Genomic DNA, 25750 nt, shown 5'->3' on the forward strand with positions numbered 1-25750 from the left:
GGCAGCGCCGAGGCTGCCAGAGGAGATGAGAGAGATTTGGCAGCGAGGAGGAGGGAAGAGGAGGAGGGGGAGAAGGAGAGGGAGGAAAAGGGGGAGGAAGACGGAGAGGTGGAGAACTGAGGGAGAAGAGGAGGAGGAGGAGTGTGTGATTGATCAGATGAATATCAAAGACTTAGTTCGGTTCATTTACTCCAGTTTTTTTGGATTAAAAAAAAGCATCAAAAACTCAGTGGAGTTTTGAACTGAGGACTTTGATTCATCTCTAAAGTTTGTACAATTTCTACAACATTTACTATTATTGTTGATTTGATTTAAATTCTATTGAAATTCTTTTTTTATTTTATTTCAATTTGCATTCTGTTATTCTATTTATAATTTTTTTATTTATCCTATTTTTTTTAAAAACTCTTGAAACTTGAAAATATGAATTAATAAATAAGTGTGTGTGTGTGTGTGTGTGTGTGTGTGTGTGTGTGTGTGTGNAATTTCTACAACATTTACTATTATTGTTGATTTGATTTAAATTCTATTGAAATTCTTTTTTTATTTTATTTCAATTTGCATTCTGTTATTCTATTTATAATTTTTTTATTTATCCTATTTTTTTTAAAAAACTCTTGAAACTTGAAAATATGAATTAATAAATCAGGATCTTTTTAGATACATAACATGCAGCCTGTGTGTGTGTGTGTGTGTGTGTGTGTGTTTCAGGGCGAGACGAAGATCTTGAAGTTGAAAAATCTCCGTCCTCAGGATTACGCCGACTACACCTGCATCTCCTCCGTCAGGAACGTCTGCGGCATCGGAGACAAGAGCGCCCACTTCAGTCTGAGCAACAGGACGGGTACTACACACAAACCCTCAAACCTGCACTACTGTACTTCTGAGGACCTGGAGGTTCACTAACTGTAATCCAGTCCTAGTTTTGACTTTGATCGTAGACCAGATTCAAAACCCTGGAATTATAGAAATATAGTTTGACACAAGGTCAGTGTGTTTACAGGTTCAGGATCAACACATACTCTCTTTTGATGAAAGACTGAATTGGCAAATGAAAAATGGAAACTGAGCAAAATGATAATAATAAAATAAAGTTTTATTTAAGTAGCATATTTCAAAAACAATGATACGAAATGCTTTACACACAACAACAAATAAAAGTATAAAAACAAAGATAGAAGCAACAAATCAGCAGGTGAAACTATCTGAAAATCATAAACACTGAATCACTGAATCCAGTTTTTTAATTTAATAACACTCACTGATTCAAGTCAAATACAAATTTAAAACAACATTTTCATATGGACATTTCCTTAAATTAGTTTTTCATTCGTTAAATTGGTTTAAAATTTTAGTTTTTTCATTATCTACACTTGTCTTCTTTACTGTCTTCATTTATATCTGTAAGTTTTTTTTTTTACAAAAACAAAAATGATGCATGTTAAATCTAAATGATGACGTAAAAGAAAAGCAGTTGATCTATCTTATGTTTATGACATAAAAATACAATTTTGACTTAGTCTTCCACACTTGATATAAAATACTGCATAAATGCAATTTTCCTCTCTGTATTAGTTCAGTTTAATCTCTCTCTACCTTGTACAGTTGGATGAATGTAAATCATAAATAAATCATTTTCCTCTCTGAGCTCAGACTGCAGCTCTCTGACCTGTACAGTAGATCTGCTGCCCTGCCCCAGGGGCTGATGGGATTTACATGATGTCAGCTTAACAGAGGTCGACTCAGCTATTTTTATCACCCTCATTATTATTTCTGCATTTAGCTGCTTTTCTGCAGCCGGTGGAGGCAGCGAGTCGCTCTGCAGCTTTTTATTTCACAACAGGAAGCTTTTATTCTCTGTTTCTGCAGCAGGAAGGTTGATCATGATGAATTATTCACAATTGATGGGATGTTTAAAACCTTTTAAAATGTGAAAAATGTATATATTAGCCATAGAAAACTCCCATGATCCACCTGCAAATGAACTGACCAACATGATGCTGAAAACGTCCTAGAAAACATGTGAAAAATTTAAATAAGAATCACAGATATAAACATTAGTGTCACATGATAACACAAAAACCCCATATTATATATATCCCACAGCAGTGTGCATTCAAATATGATTAATCGTTAAATAAATAAATACATAATCTCTGTTTTATATCAGAGTAACCTGATCATCTTCAGGTTTTGGAAAGTTGCTCAGATAAAACAAGGTTTTTAAATATGGCAGCTTGGACTCTGTTGTGTTGTTGTTGTATTTTATAAAACATGAATTGATTCATCTTTGCCCTAAAGCTGTTTTCTTGTTATGTTTCTAACTTACATAATTTGAGGAGACAAAAAGATAAACCATACACTGTATCCTGGAGAGTGTGTTTTTATTCCGTACATACAGTGTTGTGTTGTTCATATATGTGCTTAATGTGCAGTAATGAGGTGTATGTGTTAGAATCAAGGTTATAATAGTTTTATAGATTTTTTGGTTTTTATTTTCATTTTGTTTTGACATTTTGTTTTTAATTTCAGTTTATTATTATTAGTTTTTTAAGCAGGTTTGCACTTTTAGTTTTCACTTTTTGAAAATGTTTAGTTTTATTTTAGTTTTTTATTAGTTTCAGTTTTTGTTTTGTTTTTTTGAATATGAAATACTTGTCAACACGTGTCTGTGTGTATGAAAGAACCAAAACTAAAGACATTTTCCTTATAATTTTGTTTTGTTGTAGTTTTGTAAAGACACTAAACAGTTTTTTTTTGTTTTTATTTTTAAGTTTATTTTTTGTTTTAATTAATGATAATAACCTTGGTCAAAATTTATCACTTGGATCTTGAATCTGCATTTGTTTTGCATTTTTAATCTTTTTGACATCATGGACACAAAACTGAATTAACCTTGGTTAAAAATCCTGAATGCTAATTTAACGAAAAATAGAATATGAATTAAAAATCATAAACCAGGAAAGAACAGAAGTGAAGTTGAGTTGTGAAGAAAGAAAAACGGATCAATAAAAGTGAGAAGTTGAATAATAATTATTAATAAAGTAAAACTAAGTTTAACGTTTTCTCCTGCTCCTCCCCTCAGCTCCTCCCTCCATCAAACTCCTCCTGGACGACCCCCTGGTGGTGAACCCGGGGGAGACGATCACTCTGGTGTGTGTGGCGTCGGGCGGAGACCCTCCCCCCACCCTGATCTGGGTGAAGCCGGGAGGGGAGGAGCTCCCGAAGAGGTGCGTCGTCAACGGCGGCACCCTGACCATCCCCGGCGTGACTGTTGATGACGGCGGTGCCTACAGCTGTGTGGCGTCCAACAACGTGGGAAACCCCGCCAAGAAATCCACCACCATATTAGTCAGAGGTGCGACATTCTCTTAATGTTCTTAATGTGAAAATCTCGTGGTTGACCTCGTGGTTGACCTCGTGGTTGACCTCGTGGTTGACCTCGTGGGGAGGTGAGTTCCCATAAGGCCGTGTGTTTACTTTTGTTTATGATCCGAATCCTGTAGAAGTAATGACGCTCCCATTATATAATGTCACCATCTAACACACTAAGATTGAACCTGCGAAACATCAGCATGTTAGCATTGTAACTGTGAGCATGTTAGCATGCTGCTGTTAGCATTTAGCTCAAAGCTAAACCTTCACAGCCACCTCACACTGTGATTGGTCAGCTGTGTGGAGGTATGAAAGTGGGCGGAGTCTCTCATTTTTCTTGTGAATAACTGAGGCCAACACGTCATGTCTACCAGGAGAGACTGAGTGAAAATCTTCTCTGTTGTCCACATTAGTAGCAGTGACGGCTGCAGCTAACAAATGTTTTTATCATAAATTAATTAGCTGATTATTTCCTCAATTCATTGATTGTTTAGTCCATAAAATGTTTGAAATTTTACGCACTAAACAAAAGTGTTGAGCTGAATGTCCAAAAACACAAAGTTCTTCAAATGTCTGAAGCCTGTAAATCTTTGGCAATTTTTCTTGAAAAATGAACCAAATCATTAATCAGTTATCAGATTAATCTGCAATTAGCTTTCTGCCGATTGACCAATTGATTAATTGACTTGATTGTAATACAGTGCAGCTCTAGGAGCAGACTGTCACCGCAGCTTGTGCAAACAGTAACATGGGGATTGACTCACTGTTGGAGCCAGACTCTAGTGGTCATTAGAGGAACTGCAGTTTCTCCCTGGATATTCAGCCGCGGTACGAACACTGTGACTCTGGTTTTGATCCTGATACACCACCGTCCTCTGTCAGAGACAAACAGCAGATTTGTCACAGTCTCTCTGAGACGACTCTGTTCCTCGACGGCTTCTTTTATTTCTCACGATACTTTAATGATGTGAAACAACGGACGTGTGTGTGTATATTTTTGGAAAGAGTCAGACGTGAGAATTTTGCTCCTCTGGGATTTAGTTTCAGCTCTAACAGTGTCTACCTGTTGGAAGGTGTTATACCTTTCTGTGTCAGCGTGTTCAGGTGAGTCCTCGGCTTTAGTCTCTGCAGGTACAAAGACTCACACACGTCTTAACTTGTTGTTGTGAATGTACAAGCTGCTGCAGAATCGACCAGAATAGATTCAGCACATCCACAACAAACAGAGCGTTTATCTGCGTCTGTGCAGAGACGTTACGCTCTTAGATTATTTCAGTCTTTGTAAATCAAATCATCCACCTCCTCCTCCTCCTCCTCCTCTCGGCTGCTGCGTTGTAGTCGTTTCCTGCAGCACCCGTCCTGAACGTCATCAGCACTTTTGTGAAGTTTTGATGACGCGTCGCGCCTCGACTTTGAGAGGATAAGAAGAAAATCAGCACGGAGCGATAACAGGCGTTTATTTTCAGAATAAAAGCTGATGTTTAAACACAGCAGGATTTATTAGAACAGAGACAGAAAGGCTCTGATAACACTGATTATATATGATCCACAAAGATTACAGATTAAAATACATTTAAATATAACTGAGTCATCACTTTAGTCTGAAAGTACAGTTCAAACACACAGTCTGTTTCCTCAGTTCACTGAACTCAGGTCAGTTCACTCATGATGAGAGAGGTAAAGAGGGATGATGATGATGAGGAGGAGGAGGAGGCAATGAAGGACATGGGAAGTGGTGCAAAGGAGATGGAGGAGGGGGAGGAGTGGAGAGTGATAAGAGAAGAGGTGATGAAGGGTGAGGAGGAGGCGAGGATGATGGATGCTCTGATAAACAAACATGACAGACAGGAAGCTCCTCGCTCTGAGGAAACCCCCTGCTGTGTGTGTGTGTGTATGTGTGTGTGTGTATGTGTGTCACTGAGAAAATGTTGGAGCATGAAAATGCATTTTCAATCACAAAAAACAGGAAATTAGCTTTAGCTAACGTTAGCTGTGGAGTGGTTTTACATAAGAACAAGATTCGCCGTGATGAAAATAATATGTCAAAGCAGCGCAGACAGAGAGTCTGAGCGTTACACTGGTAAATGTCGGTGTAAGCTGGTGACGCAAAGAGAAAATCCTGCGTAGATCAGACGGTTTCAGTTCAGCCTTCGTGGTCGACGGAGGTCCGTCCTCCGTCGACCACGTCCTCTGAGGGACGCCGTCCCTGAACTGGGACACAGCTCCTGGTCTTCACTCAGTCCTCAGCTTGTGGTTTAATTGATGTGACGTTCACTGGTCAGTGTTGAAGTGAAATGATGGTTTCACTGCCTCAAGAGCAACAGAGAGGAGGAGAGGAGGAGGAGGAGAGGAGGAGGAGGAGGAGGAGGAGAGGACGAGAGGAGGAGAGGACGAGAGGAGCGAGAGGGAGGAAGGAGGAGGAGGCAGGAGGAGGAGAGAGACGAGAGGAGGAGAGAAGGGGAGCAGGAGGAGAGGGAGAGAGAAGGAGAGTAGGAGAGGAGGAGGAGGAGAGGAGGAGCGGAGGAGGAGGACGAGGAGGAGAGGAGGAGAGAAGGAGCAGAAGGAAGGAGGAGAGAAGAGAGGAGGAGAGAGAGGAGGAGAGAGGAAGGAAGGAGATGAGAGGAGCGAGAGAAGGAGAGGAGGAGAGGAGGAGCGTAGAGGGAGAGAGGAGGAGGAAGGAGGAGGAGAGGAACGGAGAGAGAGGACGAGAGGGTGAGAGGAGGGCAGGAGGAGAGGACGAGAGGACGAGGGAGGAGGAGATAGGAGGAGGAGCGAGAGGAGGAGAGAAGGCAGCAGGAGGAGAGCAGAAGGAGAGAAGGAGAGGAAAGGAGGAGGAGAAGAGGAGAGCCGAGGGGGGGAGAGGACGAGGAGCGAGAGGAGGAGAGAAGAGAGAAGGAGAGGAGGAAGAAGGAGAGAAGGAAGAGGAGGAGGAGAGGAGGAGGAGGCAGAGAAGGGAGCAGGAGAGGAGGAGGAGAGAAGGATTGAGAAGGAGAGGAGGAGAAAGAGAAGGAGAGGAAGGAGAGGAGGAGAGATGAGAATGAGAGGAGGAGGAGGGGGAGAGAGGGGGAGGACGAGGAGGAGGAGAGGAGAGGAGGAGAGAAGGAAGGAGGAGGAGAGGATAGGAGGACGAGGAGGAGAGGAGGAGGAGAGGAGGGGGAGGAGGAGGCAGAGAGGAGAGGAGGGGGGAGTGAGGAGGAGTGAGAGAGGAGGAGAGTAGGAGAGAGCAGGAGGAGGAAGAGGAGAGGAGGAGAGGGGGAGAGAAGGAGAGAAGGAGAGGGAGGAGGAGGAGGAGGAGAGAAGAAGGAGGGAGGAGAGAAGGGAGAGAAGGATGATGAGGAGAGGAGGAGGAGGCAGGAGAGGAGAGGAGGAAGGAAGGAGGAGGAGGAGGAGAGGAGAGGAGGAGAGAGGAGAGGAGGCAGGAGAGAAGGAAGGAGGAGAGAAGGAGAGAAAGTTAGAGAGAGACGGAGGAGGAGGCGAGGAGGAGAGGAGGAGAGGAGGAGGAGGAGGAGGAGGAGAGGGGGGGGGGGGATGTGTGCACAATAAACCAGAACCAATCAGTATCCTGCTTCAAGTCCAGAGACAGAGGAGGTGGTGGAGGAAGAGGCTGTGATGAGGAGGAGGAGGAGGAGAGGAGGAGGAGTGATAGTCAGTGTCTGAGTGATGAACATCTGGAAACCAGCTGCTGTCGACCACATCAGCTTCAATAAAGTTCAGAGAAAAAAAAGAACATGACATTGAAATGTTAAAGCTGTGACATCATCTGTGACATCATCTTAACTCAGGGTCACTGTTCTGGACCTTTCAACACAATCTCATTGTCTTCATCAGCAGTACTACTTTACTACTACTGCACACACACAGTACTACTGTGTACTGACAGTACTGGACCTGTGTGTGTGTGTGTGTGTGTGTGTGTGTGTGTGTGTGTGTGTGCGCGCAGTGACTTTCGTGTGTAAGCCACTGCATCCATTCCTAGTTATGCAACAGACCTTTTACTGACGCAGTGAAACACACACACACACACACACACTCACACACACACACACTCACACACAGGGTTTTGTTCTGAGGCGTTCTTCTTTAATCTTAATGAACAAGGACAATCAGCTGCTCGCCTCATGAACTGAAGCTATTTATACACACACACACACACACACACACACACACACACACACACACACACACTGTGATCTGAACTACAACCTCCTGGCCTGTCTGCAGACTGCAGTGTGTGTGTGTGTGTGCATGTGTGTGTGTGTGTGTTGGCGGGGACCCCACACTTCTTATCCAGCTGTTCAGTGTTGCTGTAATTAGAAAGAGAATTGATAAGATTTTATTGAAACATTATTGATTCTGCTGTTCTTTATTGATTCCCTGAATGATTGCTGATCAATTCTGTGTGTGAGCAACAGTCGTCCGACACAGTCACACCTGTGAGACTTCCTGTTAGAAATGTTCAAATATCAACTATTATTTATAGAGATGTGCGTCCATATTGTCCAGTGAGCTCAGCTAATCAACATTTTAAATTCAGTATTCAATCAATAGTCAGTATCCATCCACACAGGCCAGAGTTGTAACTAAACCTTGACTGGACCAGATGATCCTCGTCTTGTTTTAAATGTGAGACATAAATGATCTGGACCGGTCCAGACTCCGCCGACGTGCGATGTTCTTTTCTTTACCGGCTGCAGTTAAATGTGACACTTGAAGGTTTTTTTTATCCAAAAGAAACAGGAAGCCAGAGTCACCTCCTCGTGGTCGTATCCCTCCGCCACTCAGACTAGTTCCAGGTTACATCCCTGTTTATCCAGAGTCACAGAAAATATGAACCATTGGTGGGAAATTTTGTAATAATTCCTGTGAAGTCTTGAGTTATGGCTAAAAAGGGTTTTTGTGAGGTCACACTGACCTTTGACCTTTGACCCCCAAAGTCTAACCAGTTCATCCTTGAGTCCTAGTGAATGTTTTTACCAAATTTGAAGGGATTCCCTCAAGGCGTTACTGAGATATCGGGCTCACAAGACCAAAACCTCATTTTGTGAGGTCACCGTGTCCTTGACCTTTGAACTTTAGCCACCAGAATCTAATCACGGTTCTGTCAAGGTGTTACTGAGACAACTTGAAAACAAAATGGCTGCTGCTCTGACTGTCGCTGGGCGGAGGAATGAAAACATTAACTGACAGAAACATGATGAAGCTCCTCCCCTTTTAGGAACATGCTGGATGTTTTGACATCAAACACAGTTTTTTACCGTTCAATAAGAGACGTGATCCTGGTCCTGGTCCTGGTCCTGGTCCTGGTCCTGGTCCTGGTCCTGGTCCTGGACATGACTCACTGCAGATGAAACTGAGCAGCAGGAAAACTGACACACGTCAATCTGAACAGACGTTAGGATGTTGACGATGGAGTGTTTGATACTGTTACTACAGTGTGACTGTCAGTCAGGTGAGCTGTCAGTCAGGTGAGCTGTGTGAACACAGGTAATGAATCCTGTCAGACGTCGTCCCACTGAGCTGGAAACCAGGATCTTCAGTGAGAGAGTGAGAGCAGCAGCAGGACGCTCACAGGATTAAACTGAACAAATGGCCTCAGTCATAATTAAGCCCCATTTGGACGGATTAGTTTCTCCACAGCAGGAAGGGTAATTGTAATCATTTAAAGTACGAGGAGGGACTGAACTCCGCGGTCTCTGTTCTGGTTCTGGTTCAGGTTCTGGTTCTGGTTCTGGTTCTGCTGCAGGAGCCAAACCGACTGTGATCAGAGTGATGGAGTCCTGGAAGCCAAAAAGAACAACTTCTGATGAGTTCTGGTTCAGAGCCTCAGACTCTGACTGTTTGGTTTCCGTGGTCGGTAGAGCGGAGTGTCATCGGCGTAGCAGTTTGTTTCTGAATGATTTTACCTTAAAGACCTTCCCCTGAATAATTATCCATGTGATTTTAGTCATACGTGTTGACACTGACTCCTGGACATTAGCATGTTGCTGTGTTTTGGGACATTTCCTCTTTTGGTCAAGTTTGTCTTCTTTTATCCATCTGTCTTCTGCAGGACTTCGTAAAGGTCGTTTCTGGATCACGCCCGACCCTTACCACAACGACGACAACATCCAGATCGGCCGGGAGGTGAAGATCAGCTGCCAGGTGGAGGCCACGCCGCCGGAGGAGCTGCAGTTCAGCTGGCTGAAGAACGGCCGGCCGCTGAGGAGCTCTGAGCGGATGGTCATCACCCACACCGACACCGACATCTCGCCGGGCACCACCAACCTCGACATCATCGACCTCAAATTCACCGACTTCGGCACCTACACCTGCGTGGCGTCGCTGAGAAACGGAGGAACCCCCGAGATCAGCATCGATGTCAACATCTCATCCACCACAGGTGAGTCTGTGGGAGGGGCTTTTACTCACCTGACCTGAAGAAGAACCGCAAACTTCCTGTCGTCAATCTTCAGCTCAGACATGAAGAAGATCAGAGGATTTTTAACAACCTGGTGTCAGAGACTCAAATGCTGACTCACTCCAGGGATCCTGTCTCATCTGACCTCATCCTAAATACACAAACCAACATCTGTATCAGCTGGTATGTCTGTTACCTAGCAACAGACCCTACTTCTCTCACTTCATGTCACTGAGGTGTTTCTGTAACTCATTAGATTTCTAATTGAAACGTCAGCCTCTCTTCTGATTGGCTGACTGTTTTCTGACTGATCCAATAAAAATACAGCAGATTTCAGGTAAAAACACTCAGAGAAACCAAATCCTGCAAGGTTTGGATGGTGGGTCCAGGTGGGCGGGGCTTGGTGACTGCTTTGTTGTGACATCACAAAGTTCCAGAAGTCCTGACGGCTGGTTTTAAGGCTCAGTTTCTGAATACAGGCTGTGTGCATTTCTCTGTGGACTGAGGCTTTGATACTTTCACAGTATTAATATAGAAGCTAGAGCTGATCTATAATCACACTACACATGGACACAGACCGTCACACTGGAGGAGCTTTGATACAGACAGAAGTTCAGTTTTATTTTAAGCATCATAAAGTAGTAAAATCTTAGATGTCTTGTATCACTAACATCAACATGGCGGCCTCAGCCATCCACTGATCTGTTGTTCAGCAGCTCAGAGAGATTCATTTAAGCAGAAGATGACACAGAGGGGCCACACTTCTCTACAACTTCCCGAGCTGCTGAGTTTCTGTCTCCACACTTTTCCCATGAGCCTCTGGGCATAAGTGAAAACTCATCAAACATCCTTTTAGATGTGACATGGACGTCTCCCTGTCCTGGTGTTTCTGCTGCCGGGTAAAACAACATGAAGCTGCAGCAGCACCTGCAGTAGTTGTTGTTGTTGTTGTTGTTGTTGTTGTTGTTCTTCTTCTTCTTCTTCTTCTTCTTCTTCTTCTTCTTCTTTCCTCCTCCTCCTCACAGTTCGGTCTCTGTGGAGAGAAAAGAAGCAGAACTTTTGCTTCACATTGTACAGATGAGCGTCTGCTGGTGGCGGCGGACTTCCTGTTTGTTTGTGACCTTGGCGGACGGGAAGAAAGCCTGAGAGGAGGGGAGAGGGATGGAGGGAGGGGGGGCAGGAAACATCGCTGCAGTCTCAGTCTGAGCCGTGTGACGCCAGCTGACGGATGTTTTGTGCTAAAGCAGAAGGTCGCACTCGGGTCGCTGCTGCGTTCCCATAAGGAAAATAAATGCTAAAACAGTCCAGCACCCCTCCCCCACCCCATCCTCCCTCAGCATCTCTCTCTCTCTGTTGTTAAATGAAGGACAAACTCCACATCAGAGAAGAAGAACTGCTGTTTACTGTTCTTACTCTTTGCTCCATCCATCATTCCAGGGATATTTGTTGGTGGTTTTGCTGCCTCCAAATACTACAATACCCATGAGCCTCAGCTGCTGTTGCTATGTAGAAGAGGCCAGTCAGAGGTGTGAATTCAGAGACAATTAGTTATGTAATTAGTTTATTTATTCGGGACAACACACAGTAACTCAGTCAGATTATTGCTGACGGAGGAAACACTGAAGGAGACACGTTGCCATGGTTACAGGACTCATCCAAAACTGACCCAGGAAATAAAGGTTACTGAATTTAGCTTCAGCTTCATCAGTAGCTCTGTGACCAGCTGCTTGCTAGTGAAATGCACCTTGGGAGATGTAGTTCACCTTAGTGCTGTTCGATTATGGCAAAAATCATAATCAGAATCATTTTGATCAATATTAAGATTGTGATTACTTATGATATGATTAATTACTCATTGATTTTGGAAACACCACCACCATTACTGAACTAAAAAAATCCTTGAACTTTAAATACAATTCAGTGAAACCAGAAACGTTGGTTGGTTTCTGGGGAAACGATGAAACGAGGAGGTAAATCCAGACACGAGAACATGAGACGTTTTGGTTTGAATCAAAAATAAACTGAGGAGGAAGAATTCACAACAAACAGACAACAACCATAAAAACACCTGTCTCTGTCCCTGCAGTTCCCCCGGAGCTCACCGTCCCCAGGGGGCGCTCCCACCTCATCGCTCAGGAGGGCGACACAGTGGACCTGCAGTGTCTGGTCTCAGGGAAACCCAAACCCATCATCCTGTGGTCTCGGGTGGAGGAGAGCGGCGCGGCGGCGGCAGCAGCTCTGATGCCGGATGGCTCGGCTCAGACGGAGAGCTACGACGGCGTCCTGAGGATCAGCAACGTGACGAGAGAGATGGGCGGGACCTACCGCTGCCAGACGAGTCAGTACAACGGCTTCAACGTGAAACCAAGGGAGGCCCTGATCCAGCTGGTGGTGCAGTGTGGGTAACACACACACACACACACACACACACACACACACACACACACACACACACACACACACACACACAATTTCCATACTGGTAATTAACCTTCATACAACTGCAGGAAATTACTTTAATAACAGTGTCTGTGGAAGTACTTTTACTGTGATAGTGTAACTACAGGAAGTACCTTTACTGTGATAGTGTAACTACAGGAAGTAATTTTACTTTGATACTTTAACCACAGGAAGTGGACCTCCTGACTTCCTCTTCGCTGCACGTTTCAGTTAGAAATCTCTCCTCAGCTGAAACAAGACGTAACATCTGCTCCAGATGTAAACAGACACCAGCAGCCAACCGCTTAAATACCCAGAGTGCACTGCGACGTTGACTCCTGAGCCCTGCAGGTGTCACATCATCCAATCACAGTGCATCACGTCCATCAGAGCAGACAGCAGCAGATCTGTGTGATAAAAACACTGTTTCCGTGGAAACACACACCGGCAGGTAGAGGCCGGACGCTCTGCTCGAGGGCACGCCGGCAGCCGCTGACAGACACATGCTGTCTGTCAGCGGACGGGGATCGAATCCACGACCTTCCAATCACGCTCCGTCTCACCTGCAGGGCAGCATGTCGCACAAAATACAGTCAGAGGATGTGACAGGAAGCTACGCACACACACACACACACACACACACACACACACACACACACACACACACACACACACACACACACACCACACACACACACACACACACACACACACACACACACACACACACACACACACACACACACAGCTCCTGGCTCCTGCTGCACTAAAAGGCTGTCAGACTGAATCTCTGCAGCTCGACTCTGACTCTCCTGAGAATCGATGTGGAAACAGTCGGAGGTCTGAGACGCTGACGACAAGTAAACATCCTGCACTCACTGATCACGTGATACGAAACAAAATATATATAATATGTAATATAATATGTTTTGTTTATATAATATAAACAAAATATCTTTATTAACAAAAGTCAGACGAGCAGAATGACAGAAGCAGCTGCAGCTGTGTGACTCTGTCTTCATGATTTCTTCATCCGCTCGCAGATCTGACTTCAACTTGACGTGTTTCAGATCCGTTGTCATGTGACTGACAGACGTGTTTTTACTCGCTGGCGACAGTCAGAGCAGCAGCCATGTTGTTTTCAGGTCGTCCGTCCGTCCGTCTGTCCCAATCTTGTGGACACGATATCTCTGTAAAACCCTTGACAGAATTTCTTCAAATTTGGCACAAAAATTCACTCGGACTCAAGGATGAATTGATTAAAATTTGGTGACTAAAGGTCAAAGTTCAAAGGTCAAGGTCATGGTGACCTTACAAAACGTGGTTTTGGGCTCGTGAACACGATATCTCTGTAACGCTTTGAGGGAACTTCTTCTTATTTGGCACAAACGTTCACTTGGAGTCAACGACAAACCGATTAGACTTTTGGAGGTCAAAGGTCAAAGGTCAAGGTCAGTTTGACCTCACTAATCACTTTTTAGCCATTACTCAAGACTTCACAGACATTATGACAAAATGTCACACAAATGGTTCATATTTTATGACTCTGGATAAACAGGATGTGACCTGGAACTAGTCTGAGTGGCGGAGGGATACGACCACGAGGAGGAGGTTCTAGTTTCAGACATGACAGTAAATACATGTTGAGTGTAGTGGAAACCAAACACCTCTCTCTGTCACTGTCGGTTCTTTGAAACAGATGAATTTACTTTTTAATTTTCAAATTTAAAAGTGGGACTTTTCCTGCAAGTTTTTCCCAATGTGTAAAAAGGAACATCTCTTCTTTAAATTCTTTCCTCTCTAAACTTCCTGCAGTGTGTTTGGTGTTTTCACTCTGCAACAACACTAAGCAGATTAAAGTGAGGGCAGATTACAGGTGGATTACTTTGAAATAAGTGAAACAACATTCAAGTCACATGCGACACAGATTTAAGTTCTCACTGTAAGCAAAGAGGAAATTACTCTGATCCTTCAGGAGAAGCTGCCGACTGAGAAACTCAACTGCACAATAAATAAATAAAGAAAGTAAAATCTGTGAGCAGAAAGCAGGTTGTGCATTAACTGCAGTGGACACGAGCATTAAACTGTATGAGCTCAGTATTTGTTTCTCTACAGTTTGTGTTATTGCTTGTTAATTATGTCCTGCTCTGATTTTAATGACTTTTCAAAAGTATGCTAATTATGTCCACATGAAGCTTGAAGATAAAACCTTGTGAGCAACATTTCAAATGAGCTGTTAGTAGGTTTTACTTTGACAATAATCCCTCACTGACTGTTGGTTTTTTTTTTTACTGGATTACGGGGACGACAGTGATGCGCAGAGGTGATGTCCCCACAATCCCTCTGACGAACATCCTCCTCTGGGGTTTTACACAACAAGTTACCAGCATGTACCGACTGAAAAGATTTCTTCAAAGTGCTGAACACACGAGAGAAAAAGAGGGGCCGTAGTCGTAGAATAAAATCCCCCCAGAGGATGTTTTTTAAGGTGGATTATGAGGACGTCAGTGATGTGTTACAGCATTCATATAGAAATGACCAGACTGTCTCCTGACTGAAGAACTACAATCCCCTCCTCCTGGTCGTTAACATCCCTGTTTATTCAGAGTCAGATAGAATATTAAACGTGTGTGTGAAGTCTTGAGTTATGGCTAAAAAGTGTTTTCTGTTATCTTAGCTCGCTGTCGGTGCTGTACTGGGCGACGCACAGATGTGGAGTTCTTTGGGAATGTCTTTCTTCTGGTTGATCCTCAGGTCTGCTCACTGTGTACAGATGTTGTGACAGGATGTTTTCTCCTGCATGTGCTGGTGTGTGTGTGTGTGACGAGACTGCAGTCCTGCGCTAACAGACAGAGCAAACTCACGCCCACGTCCGACCCTGTAACAACACGATAAGGATCGAACGCTTGATCACTGGTCGGTCCACCATCTTGTCTCTTGACTCTCTCCTTTTGATTCTTCCTGTTGTTGACCAGCTCCGTTTGGATTCTCCAGGTTTTGCCATGGATGGGATCTTTAAGCGACAATCAGACTGAGATCGTAAACAAGTATAAGATGTGGTCCGGTGTTGACAAAATAAAAGTTCCTATCGTTGGTTTATCACAGTGAAAGGTCGAGATACGAGAAAAACAACAACATCACTTTTGATTTAGGGACGTAAGTGTCATATATTATATTTCTGAATAGGTCGATTAGTAACATTGATATTGGGGACGTCAGTGATATGTTGAGACCCACCAACCCAGGAAAAGAGGGTTCAAGTTTTTATAACAGAAGGGACCAGACTGTTTACTGACTGAAGGTGTAGAAACAGGCAGAAGAATAAAAAGGTGGTCACAGAGTTACAGGACGGTTGTCTTCAAGAAGTGCTACGTGGACATCAGTGATGCTGCAGTCCTCACACTCCCAGAGAATGTTTCGCAGTGAGGAAGACGTCACAGTCCCAGGACTAAATGTGCAGCATGTATAACATTTATCAGAACTGATGGTGTAAAGCTGTAATTAGTGAATCATTAAAAGCAGCATCATGCTCCTTTAGTCCCGCTCTCACTGAACCAACGTCCGGTAAAGTTCATTTTTCTGGAGACTTCTTCAGTTGCTGACGAGTTGTTTTTTTTTTTGTTGAGTGTCGTATCAGAGCAGCTGCTCCTAAACCGTCTCTAATTAGGATCATTTGACTGAATTAAATTATCATGTAAATGAGATTATTCCTCTTTTGGCCCTGACGTGTCCCCGTAGAGCTGCTGCCGCTCCTCTAGAAGATCTGTAACACAAACATTATCAGGATTTAAACTGCAGCAAAGAGCAGAGATCATTAACCGTCTTGAGCACAGGGGCCAGTGGTGCATTATGGGCCAATCAGAACGCTCGGATGAAGGTCGCCGTGGGGCAGAGGCGTCCAGCTGACCTTTAGATGTTCCTGGACCAGGAGGAAGGTCTGGAAACATTTCTGGGGGGTTGAGATGAACTGCAGACCTTTATCTCTGTAACCTGTGTGTGTGTGTGTGTGTGTGTGTGTGTGTGTGTGTGTGTGTGTGTGTGTGTGTGTGTGTCAGCTGCTTAAATTGAATGACGTCTTGTCTCGTAATCTTAAACAGATTTACTTCAGAGGGAGAAGATCTGAGCTTGGTCTAGAAAATATTTCCGGCTGTTAAAGTAAAGAGTCAAACCAGTTTTGTGTTGATAAGTTATAAGATGAGACACGTCATCGGGTTGTTAACACTCACGAGAGTCGTTCTGCATGTGCGGAGTTAAAACCTTTAATGCCGGTGGACATCAGTTCAGACACGAGCAGCTCTTTGATGACGGAGTCGGTCACTCGTCCAGATAGAAACGTCTCGACATGTAGGGGCCACATTGTTTACGTTAACTGTGCAGATGTTGCGTTGCCCCATAAGATACACTCACAGAAACCAAATCCTGCAAGGATTGGATGGTGGGTCCAGGTGGGCGGGGCTTGGTGACTGCTTTGTTGTGACATCACAAAGTTCCAGAAGTCCTGACGGCTGGTTTTAAGGCTCAGTTTCTGAATACAGGCTGTGTGCATTTCTCTGTGGACTGAGGCTTTGATACTTTCACAGTATTAATATAGAAGCTAGAGCTGATCTATAATCACACTACACATGGACACAGACCGTCACACTGGAGGAGCTGTAAAGTCTAAACCTGATGAGCGGCTGATCAGCTCTGACTCTCAGCCTGATTTAATCATGTGGGTCTGAGCGCTGCCTCGTCCCTGGAGCCAGGCAGCGTTCAGTCGTCTGAGGATTCAGATGAATCCTCTCTCTGCTGCTGAGAGGTCAGAGGACGGTCGCTGCAGCTGCTGGCTTTTTGTCTGTTGATGGGTGTTTGACAGCAGGACGTTAATCTGCGAAGTGACACCTGTAATGTGGCTGAAATCCTCTGAGGAAGTCGCTGCAGGGATTTAGAGAGACAGATCAGACTCTGCCTTTGTGCCCTTTAGCAGAGCGCTGCAGCACAGAGGTTAATGCCCATCTGAGTTAAATATTTCACGTACTTAAGAGGTTTAAGGTTATTTTGGAGACATTTTTGGCTTCATTAAGGAGTGAAGTGAGAGCAGGAAATGAGATGCAGCAGTGACGTGAGTTAAATTTATTCCCCTTCAGTCGCATTTATTAATTTTATCAGTTGAAAACAGTGAGTCGGTGCTCAGGTAAGAAATCATGTTAAACTGAAAGACTCGAGACTCGTCCTGACAGACTTGAGACTCGTCCTGACAGACTCGTCCTGACAGACTCGAGACTCGTCCTGACAGACTCGAGACTCGTCCTGACAGACTTGAGACTCGTCCTGACAGACTCGTCCTTACAGACTCGTCCTGACAGACTCGTCCCGACAGACTCGTCCTGACAGACTTGAGACTCGTCCTGACAGACTGGAGACTCGTCCTGACAGACTTGAGACTCGTCCTGACAGACTCGAGACTCGTCCTGCCAGACTAGAGACTCGTCCTGACAGACTCGAGACTCGTCCTGACAGACTTGAGACTCGTCCTGACAGACTGGAGACTCGTCCTGACAGACTTGAGACATGATACTTGTTGTGAAAGCCTTCATAGTTCTGTGTTTCACTCAGTGTGTGGACAGAAGTCATTGCTCAGTAAAGACGGAGACGCTGGGAATTATTGGGACATTATTTCCAGTTGTATTGTCTGATGTTTTGTCTGTCTCTGTGTCCGACAGTCCCTCCGACCGTGGAGCCGGTGTATACGGAGATCCGTCAGGCTCTCGGCCGGGCGTTCAGCCTCACCTGCCGCCTGCTGCGAGCTCACCCGGCCCGCCTCCTGCGATACGAGTGGAAGCTGGGCTCCCGCCTCCTCACTGTCGGACAGTTCAGCGACCAGAAAGACGACACCAGCTACCACGTCCGAGCTCTAAACCGAGAGGGCTACGGCGAGTACACCTGTGACATCACCAACGAGGCCGGGGCGGGGCGCTGCACCTTCCTGGTCACGGGTGAGTCGGCTTGAGTGGAGCATGATGGGAACTTTGCTTTTGACTCGGAGCTGTGAAGAGGTTGGGTGACCTTGTGCTGATTCTGTCTGGTTATAGATCATCACCTGAAACGGCGAGACACTTGATGACTCGTTGACTTGAGACGTGATTTGAATCTGTCTCGAATGATTTGACTTGACACGGATTTGTCTTACGTGAAACTCAACTAATGAATGAATGTCTTAACAAGACGCGAGACTTGTCCTGTCAGACCTGAAAACTTGACAGTTGCTCTTGAGAGACTTGTCCTAACAAACCTGAAACTGACAGACCTGAGATCTGCCCTGACAGACCTGAGATCTGCCCTGACAGACTTTAAACCAGCGCTGCCTTCGTCCCTGTTGGCGGTGCAGCCTCCGAGTCCTGGTTTCCAGTTAACTCTGGTCTGATCCCGTCCTGCAGCTGCTGATGAGGTTTTGTTAACAGGCCTGAGGTCTGATGGGACTATTAGCTGTTTTCCAGCTCTGAGTGTTTACATCTCGAGGATGAGAACATGATGGTTAATTAGAGTTTATCTCATCTTTAAATCCTGTGCGCTGGCAGACAGAAGCGGAGAATCACCGAGCGTTTCCTCAGGGGAGTTTGAAGCGTCATAAATAATGTGCAGCGCTTCAGGAAACCTTCACATCCGCTCACACATCTGTACTCGACAACAAACATTTGACTCTCTGTTGTAAGATTAGAAAACTTCCTGCCTCTGATACCTGGCTGCCTCCTCTCTGTTGTTGGATTTGCAGCTGAGGTCTTCAAGGCTAAAAGATGAAAGACATGAATGTGTTGGAACTCTTCGCCGCCGTGTGATGAAAAAATAAAGCTTTATCTTTTACTTCTGCACATTTGCTGCACGTTCTGCATTATTTAAAGGACCACAGCAGAGTTTCCTCTGAACGTTTTTAGTGCATTAACTGTCAATTTAGATTTTATGTTTTCAACGTTTTTCTGTCCTAGAGCTCCAATAAACCATGTGGGCTTTTTAAAAACATTTGTTTACCTGGGTTTTCACCTCAATATCTAAACTTGTGTTGAGTTCTTGGAGCTCAGCCGCCACAGTGACGCCGACACGCACCAACAAAGGCAGGGACGTTAATAAACTGTCAGTTAAACTGGATTTAAAATGTAAATGTTTACGAGAACAGATGTAGATTCTACATGTGTCATTTCTTCTCTGCAGTGGATCAGTAGCTGGTGTCAGCAGGAGCCCTGAGCTCAGTTATCAGCGTCGTATCAGGGCAGAAGTCAGATGTCTGCGTGTTTACTCCGTGGATATAGAAGCCTGGTTTTAATCTAAAATGTAAATGTGGGGTCGTCTCAGACTGTGAACAGCAGACGTCACAGAGGAAGTGGCGGTTGGTTCCTCCGTCCTCTCCTGATGAAAGCTCCCCCGCAGAGACGCCCTGTCAGCGCTGCGAGACTCTTCCTGTGAAAAGCGGCGGCTGCGTTAAGCCTCTTATCGGGGCCGGCCGCCGAGCAGCGGCACGTTCTGCAGGCGGCAGCAGAAAGTGTTTAAAGAGGGGAGTTGTAAGCTGAGGATGGAGAGCTGATGGGAAATGAGGGCGATTATGTCGGGCTTGTCGTTGCTGAGGTGAAGTTTGTTGTTAATCAGGTGTGAACACGCCAGTGGCATTTTAAACCTCGCTCATCCTGCGGCGGCCAATGAGACGACAGCAGAGCTTCAGAATGAAAGTGACGTCTCAGGTGACTGAGAGACGTCGACACTCACATCAGTTCTTCTCCGTCTGGGTCCAAGTGGAAGCAGCAGAAGGATTCACTTCATGAGTCTGATTTCAGATCAGTTCAGAGCGCGACACTCAGCGAGCGGTGAAGCTGAAGCTCCGAGACCTTCAGGGTGTCGGTCTGGTTCAGATTGAATTCACCTGTTGTATTTGTTTGGTTTAGGCTGGTGTGAAAGCTCTCAGTCAAACGGTGTCCAGGTGTATGGTCGCTGCAGCCGCCTGGTCCACGTGGACAAGCAGCTGCACTCACCTGTCTGCGGCTCAGCAGCTTCCTCTCAGGTGTTCCCACGGCGTCGTACTGAAGGATGATCAAAGGTTCATTTCTAATCCACCGTCCCGCCTGTCGGACACTGTAACCAGGTAGAGCTGCTTCAGGTGTGTTCTGGTCTGTAGTGGACTGAGTCTATGCAGAACCTGGATCGGTTCTACATTGTTTTAAAGTTCTAAGTTTCCTGGTTCTGTCTTAGTATTTTTATTCCTCTGCGCCAGCGACAGTCAGAGCAGCAGCCATTTTGTTTTCATGTCCGTCTGTCCGTCTTATTCTCAAGGTCAGATCTCTCACTGACGCCTTGAAGGAACTTCTTCAAATTTGGCACAAACATTCACTAGGACTCAAAGATGAACTGATTAGATTTTAGTGTTCAAAGGTCAAAGTTCAAGGTCACGGTGACCTCAGAAAACACTTTTTAGCCGTTAGGGTTAGGGTTAGACTTCACAGCAATTATGACAAAATTTCATACAGATGTTTGATATTTTATGACTAAACAAGGATGTGACCTGGAACTAATCTGAGTGACGGAGCAGGTGATTCTAGTTCTACAGGTCGTATCTTCCCTGTTTACACAAAGCAAATAAAAAAAACAGCTGACATTTCTGCCATGTGTGTGTCTCTGTAGCTGTGGTTCAGTCTCTGCTGCTCACTCTGAATATTCTGTTTTAAAATGTAAACAGTTTCTTCTCAGAGGAGACCAGAGTCCAGACTTTAACCAGAGTCCGGACTTTAACCAGGGACCAGACTTTAACCAGAGTCCGGACTTTAACCAGAGTCCAGACTTTAACCAGAGTCCGGACTTTAACCAGAGTCCAGACTTTAACCGGAGTCCAGACTTTAACCAGAGTCCAGACTTTAACCAGAGTCCGGACTTTAACCAGGGTTCAGACTTTAACCAGAGTCCAGACTTTAACCAGAGTCCAGACTTTAACCAGGGTTCAGACTAAAGAACTTGTTTATTTTGGGTTCATTATTTCAGGCTTGTGAACAAAAAGGTGGAGGTGTGGAAACAGTAAAACAACCTGTTTCCCAGCAGAGATTTGAGGTTTGTTGTGGTGAAACATTCGCTGTGTTTCAGTGTTTTATTCTCAGGCCTGAACAGAGCTGGTGTGTTTTGCTGCGATGGTGTCGTGGTGTGTTCATGGACAGTTTACTGTAAAATCTGTATCTGAAGAGAGTCAGTAATTCTAACTGTCCCCTGTCATCAGTGCAACGTTCCCTCTGAAGTGAAGAGTCAATTATAAAGTACCAGAAAACTGTAAAGTACTATCACCTCTGAGCTGTACTGCAGTACCACAGTACATGTACACCAGCTGCGTCAGCCAATCAGGGCTCAGCTCTGTCTTATCAGGTGGCTCATGTCCAGTCAGGTGACTCTTCTTCTTTGGTGGTTTAATCCTCCAACCTGCACATCAGCAGAAACACACTGACACAGTGCTGTGTGTGTGTGTGTGTGTGTGTGTGTGTGTATGTGTGTGTGTGTATGTGAGAGCTGACAGGCAAACACACGTGCTGTAAACACACACACACACACACACACACTGACTGTTTACTGTCCTATTAAGTAGAGTTTCATAATCCTGCTGCCTCAGAGATTAACACACTCTGACTCTTCTTCTGTCTTTTCTGCTCCGTCATCATCTCGTCTTCTCCTTCTCCTTCTTCTTCTTCTTCTTCTTCTCTCACCTTAGACCAAACACACTTGGAAACTGTGACATATCTTCACATTGACACTTTTATTTTGAAATGTTTGTAGATGAGTGTTTGGAGTTGTGAATGCAGCCTTGTCGTCCTGACTGGAACATGAGGCCAGGCTGCAGGACTGAGCCACAGAGTCTGTTTGTGCTGTCACCTCTGTGTGACCTCTGACCCCCGTGTCTCCTCAGGGAAGGCCTACGCTCCAGAGTTTTACTACGACACCTACAGCGCTCTGTGGCAGAACCGGCCCCGCGTCTACGGCTTCAAGCTGCAGTGGACTCAGATGGAGCCCAACGCCGTGGACCGGATCCTGGCCTACAGACTCGGCATCAGACAGGTCGGTGCACCACAGACACTTATCACATCAGAAAACTATACATTTAAAGATCTACGTCTTCAGCGGGAACCAATGAGCTGAGAGCCGCAGACAGGAGGGAGGTCAGACTGACGGACGAACTCACTCGTCAGTTTCTAAACACGAGAGAAAGAAGAAGAAGCTGTACAGGATCATCAGATAGCACCAGGAACACACTTTATTCCTGGAGCTGGAATCAACTTATTTTAATCCACAATGGCTTCTAGATTCATCCATGTCCATCCACACCAGATAATAAAAATACACAGAACAAAAATATAAATGCAACAATCCGCCCGGCGACAGCCAGAGCAGCAGCCATGTTGTTTTCAGGTTGTCCGTCTCATTCCTGTGGACACGATGTCTCAGTAACACCTCGACAGAACTTCTTCTCTTTTTAAAGATCATTTCATTTTAAAACATTTAAAAACTTTTTTTTTTCTTTTCACCAAAATTGTTGTTCAAACGAGTTGTCGACCCAGTCACATATAAACACCACAAACATATGAACTGTGACAGTGAACGTCGTCACATCTCCAGCTGGAAGCCGTTTCACTGCACGTGTCCTCTGTTGCCTCAGCGACGGCATGTAACGTGTCACATGACGTGCTCATGTCCTGCAGCGGTGGTGTGTTTGAAGCATTAGAAATATTACACAGAGTGAGTGCTCCTGTTACTCCTGTTACTCCTATCTTTGTGAGGGCGTTTGGTTTGTTCGCCTGTGTTTGAAGGTAGAGACTCGGGTTTAAAGTCAGGATGAGGGGAAGTCCTCACTTTACACGTGTAGAAAAACAAACGTACGTGTGTGTGTGTGTGTGTGTGTGTGTGTGTGTGTGTGTGTGTGTGTGATGCTCACTGGCCAGATTGCAGTAGCTGGAGGTAATCCTCTCTCTCTCTCTGTGTTTGACAAATATAGGACGCAGCCTTGCTGTTTAACCCTCGCTCGACCTTCCTGTAGCTTCAGATTTTTATTATTATTTTCTTATTTTTTGTTCTTTATTAGTGACTTTGCAACACAAAAAAAAAGTGTGACATGAAGGGTTCATATAATGGACAACATTATAACAGTGTTAGGGTTATAGAGACGTATGAATGAAAAGAATATGATATATATGGTACGAGTTCCTGCTTTTTTATTTATATGTGATGCAGTCGTGTGTATCTGTCTTTTTAAAAAGGAAAGTAAAGTGACATAATGATGTAACATCAATATAATTGTAGGAAGAACGTAATAAAAGTAAAATAGTAATAATATGATAATTCTAAATGTTATATATATATATATAAATCCTTTATAAGCTGAGTCTTATTGTGAAGGGGAACCTCAACAACAGTCCGGTTTCAACCAAATCCAAAAAGGTTTTCAAAGTAAAACCTGAAAAGTCCTGAACCGCAGCTTTAAGTATGAAAGGACACAACCAGAGGTGATGATCAGAGCACGTCACAACAGATCAGCTGGGTTATTGACGTGTTGATAGATCGATCAGTTCCTGTGTAAACATCGCAGATTACATGAAAACACGATGCTGCGTTCGTACCTGAAGCTCCTTCAGCAGCAACCTCCAGCTGTAGAGAATAAGGAGGAGGAGGAGGAGGAGGGTTTGTTGCCATGGTAACCCATCGGTCTTCATTCATACAGACCAGTGCTGCAGAGAGAGAGGAGGCAGGGAGGAAGTGCTGATGAGACAGAAAAAGAGGGAAAGAAAGTAGAAGAAAAAAAGAAGAAGAAGATGATGATGATGAAGAAAGACTGGAGGAAACAGAAGGAAGGCTGAGTTTACAGGAGAGCAGAGAGGCAGTAAGAGGAGGAGGGAGGGAGGAGAGGGGTGAGATGGGAGTCAGGAGAGATGAACAGGGAGGAGGAGGAGGAGGAGGAGGAAGAGTTTACTGGAGTGTAAAATGAGCAGAGTAGAGAGAGAGAGAGAGAGAGAGAGGAGATGCGAGTGAAGGAAGAGTGTTCAGTCATGACTCTGTTACTCTGGATGAACTCAGTGGTTCAGTGTGAATGTCGACCCGGTGTCTTTCTGGACCCACGTTCAAATCCTGATTTTATAACTGCAGTGAACCAACCACAGCCAGGGACCTATGGAACTAATCCTGTCACCTTGTGGCGACGGGGGGCAAAATAAACCTGAAACCTCGTCAGTACAGAGAGAGAGAGAATTAGCATTAGCACAAACGGTAGCACTGTGTTAGCCGCTGCCAATGACAAGCAAACAAACAGCATGAACAAACGGTAACTACTCTAACTGTTCTCAAAAGATCCTTGATGAGTGTTGTTGAGTGTTTCCTCCCTTCCTCCCTTCCTCCCTTCCTCCCTTACTCCCTTCCTTCCTTCCTCTGTGTCTCAGATGGGTCAGTCTCGCTGGTGGGAGCAGGAGATTCCCATGGAGGGAACCATCCAGAAGGGGGAGCTGTTGACCTACAACCTGACTGAACTCGTCAAACCTGAGTCCTACCTGATCCGCCTCACCCCCATCACCCGCTACGGGGAGGGAGACGCCACCGAACGCATCATCACATACAGCGGTACGTCATCTCATCTTGTGACATCATTGATGGGGGGGTTGGGGGGGTGGGGGGGTTAACACTGTCAAGACACTAAATTCACCGATGGATTCATTTGCCGCTGTGAGTAAAACTGCAGTTGCTGCTTAATCTGGAACTGGTCTGAGTGGCGGAGGGATACGACCACGAGGAGGTGATTCTAGTGTTAAGTTGCAGTGTGTTGAGCTCTCAGTGCCGCTGCAAGGCCCCGGCCGGCCGACAGGTTGCTGTGAGGCGAGAGTGTGAACCACTGTTCCACCGCGCCGCCCGTTTATTGATAACGTTACAAGTTATTTACTGTTGAAGGGTCTTTGATAAAGAAAAATAGGTCAGACTTTGTTTTCATCGTTAGACATGTGATGTACATCACCTGACTGAGACACAGTCTGTATGTTCTCCAGCCCGGGTTTTATCCGTCCAATCACTGCACAGCCACAGACGGGTGTGGTCATCAGTTCCTGTTGTTTAATTTATACTTCGAGTGACCTGGTGTCTGACTGCAGCGAACATAGGTCAGGTCAGAGGTGTAAAGACGGTTTTATTACCTTTAATTAATTGTTAACGATTATCTGTTTATTGATTGTTAATGTGGCTGACTCATCCGTTCATCCACTCTCCACTACTGTAATTCTTTTAACCATAAATCTGATATTTGTGAGTCATAATAATCTGATATACTGCTGACCTGAGCTGTGTGTGTGTGTGTGTGTGTGTGTGTGTGTGTGTGTGTGTGTGTGTGTGTCTGTGTGTGTGTGTGTGTCTTAGCTTCCTGACTTTGCACTGTCCCAGATCTGTAGCGCTAACTCAACACTAGTGCTGATAACACACTGTGACATTACACACCACACCTCCCCTGCTTTGGACACACACACACACACACACACACGCACGCACACGCGTGCACACGCACGCACGCACACA

At 45.1% G+C, this 25750-nt stretch overlaps 1 protein-coding gene across 1 annotated transcript in view; it reads left to right on the plus strand.

Moving 5' to 3' along the window:
• LOC111237131 (MAM domain-containing glycosylphosphatidylinositol anchor protein 2-like) overlaps positions 1 to 25750 on the plus strand; it is a 58616-nt gene that overhangs the window by 24464 nt on the left and 8402 nt on the right. The window contains exons 6-12 of the mRNA XM_022766107.1: positions 712 to 844; positions 3086 to 3358; positions 9425 to 9754; positions 11859 to 12170; positions 17914 to 18186; positions 22116 to 22264; positions 24634 to 24811. Of these exons, the coding sequence (XP_022621828.1) occupies positions 712 to 844; positions 3086 to 3358; positions 9425 to 9754; positions 11859 to 12170; positions 17914 to 18186; positions 22116 to 22264; positions 24634 to 24811 (1648 nt within the window). The remainder of the gene's footprint in view (positions 1 to 711; positions 845 to 3085; positions 3359 to 9424; positions 9755 to 11858; positions 12171 to 17913; positions 18187 to 22115; positions 22265 to 24633; positions 24812 to 25750) is intronic.

Source organism: Seriola dumerili, unplaced genomic scaffold, assembly GCF_002260705.1.
Source record: "Seriola dumerili isolate Sdu_G_001 unplaced genomic scaffold, Sdu_1.0 BDQW01000811.1, whole genome shotgun sequence".
NCBI lineage: Eukaryota > Metazoa > Chordata > Actinopteri > Carangiformes > Carangidae > Seriola > Seriola dumerili.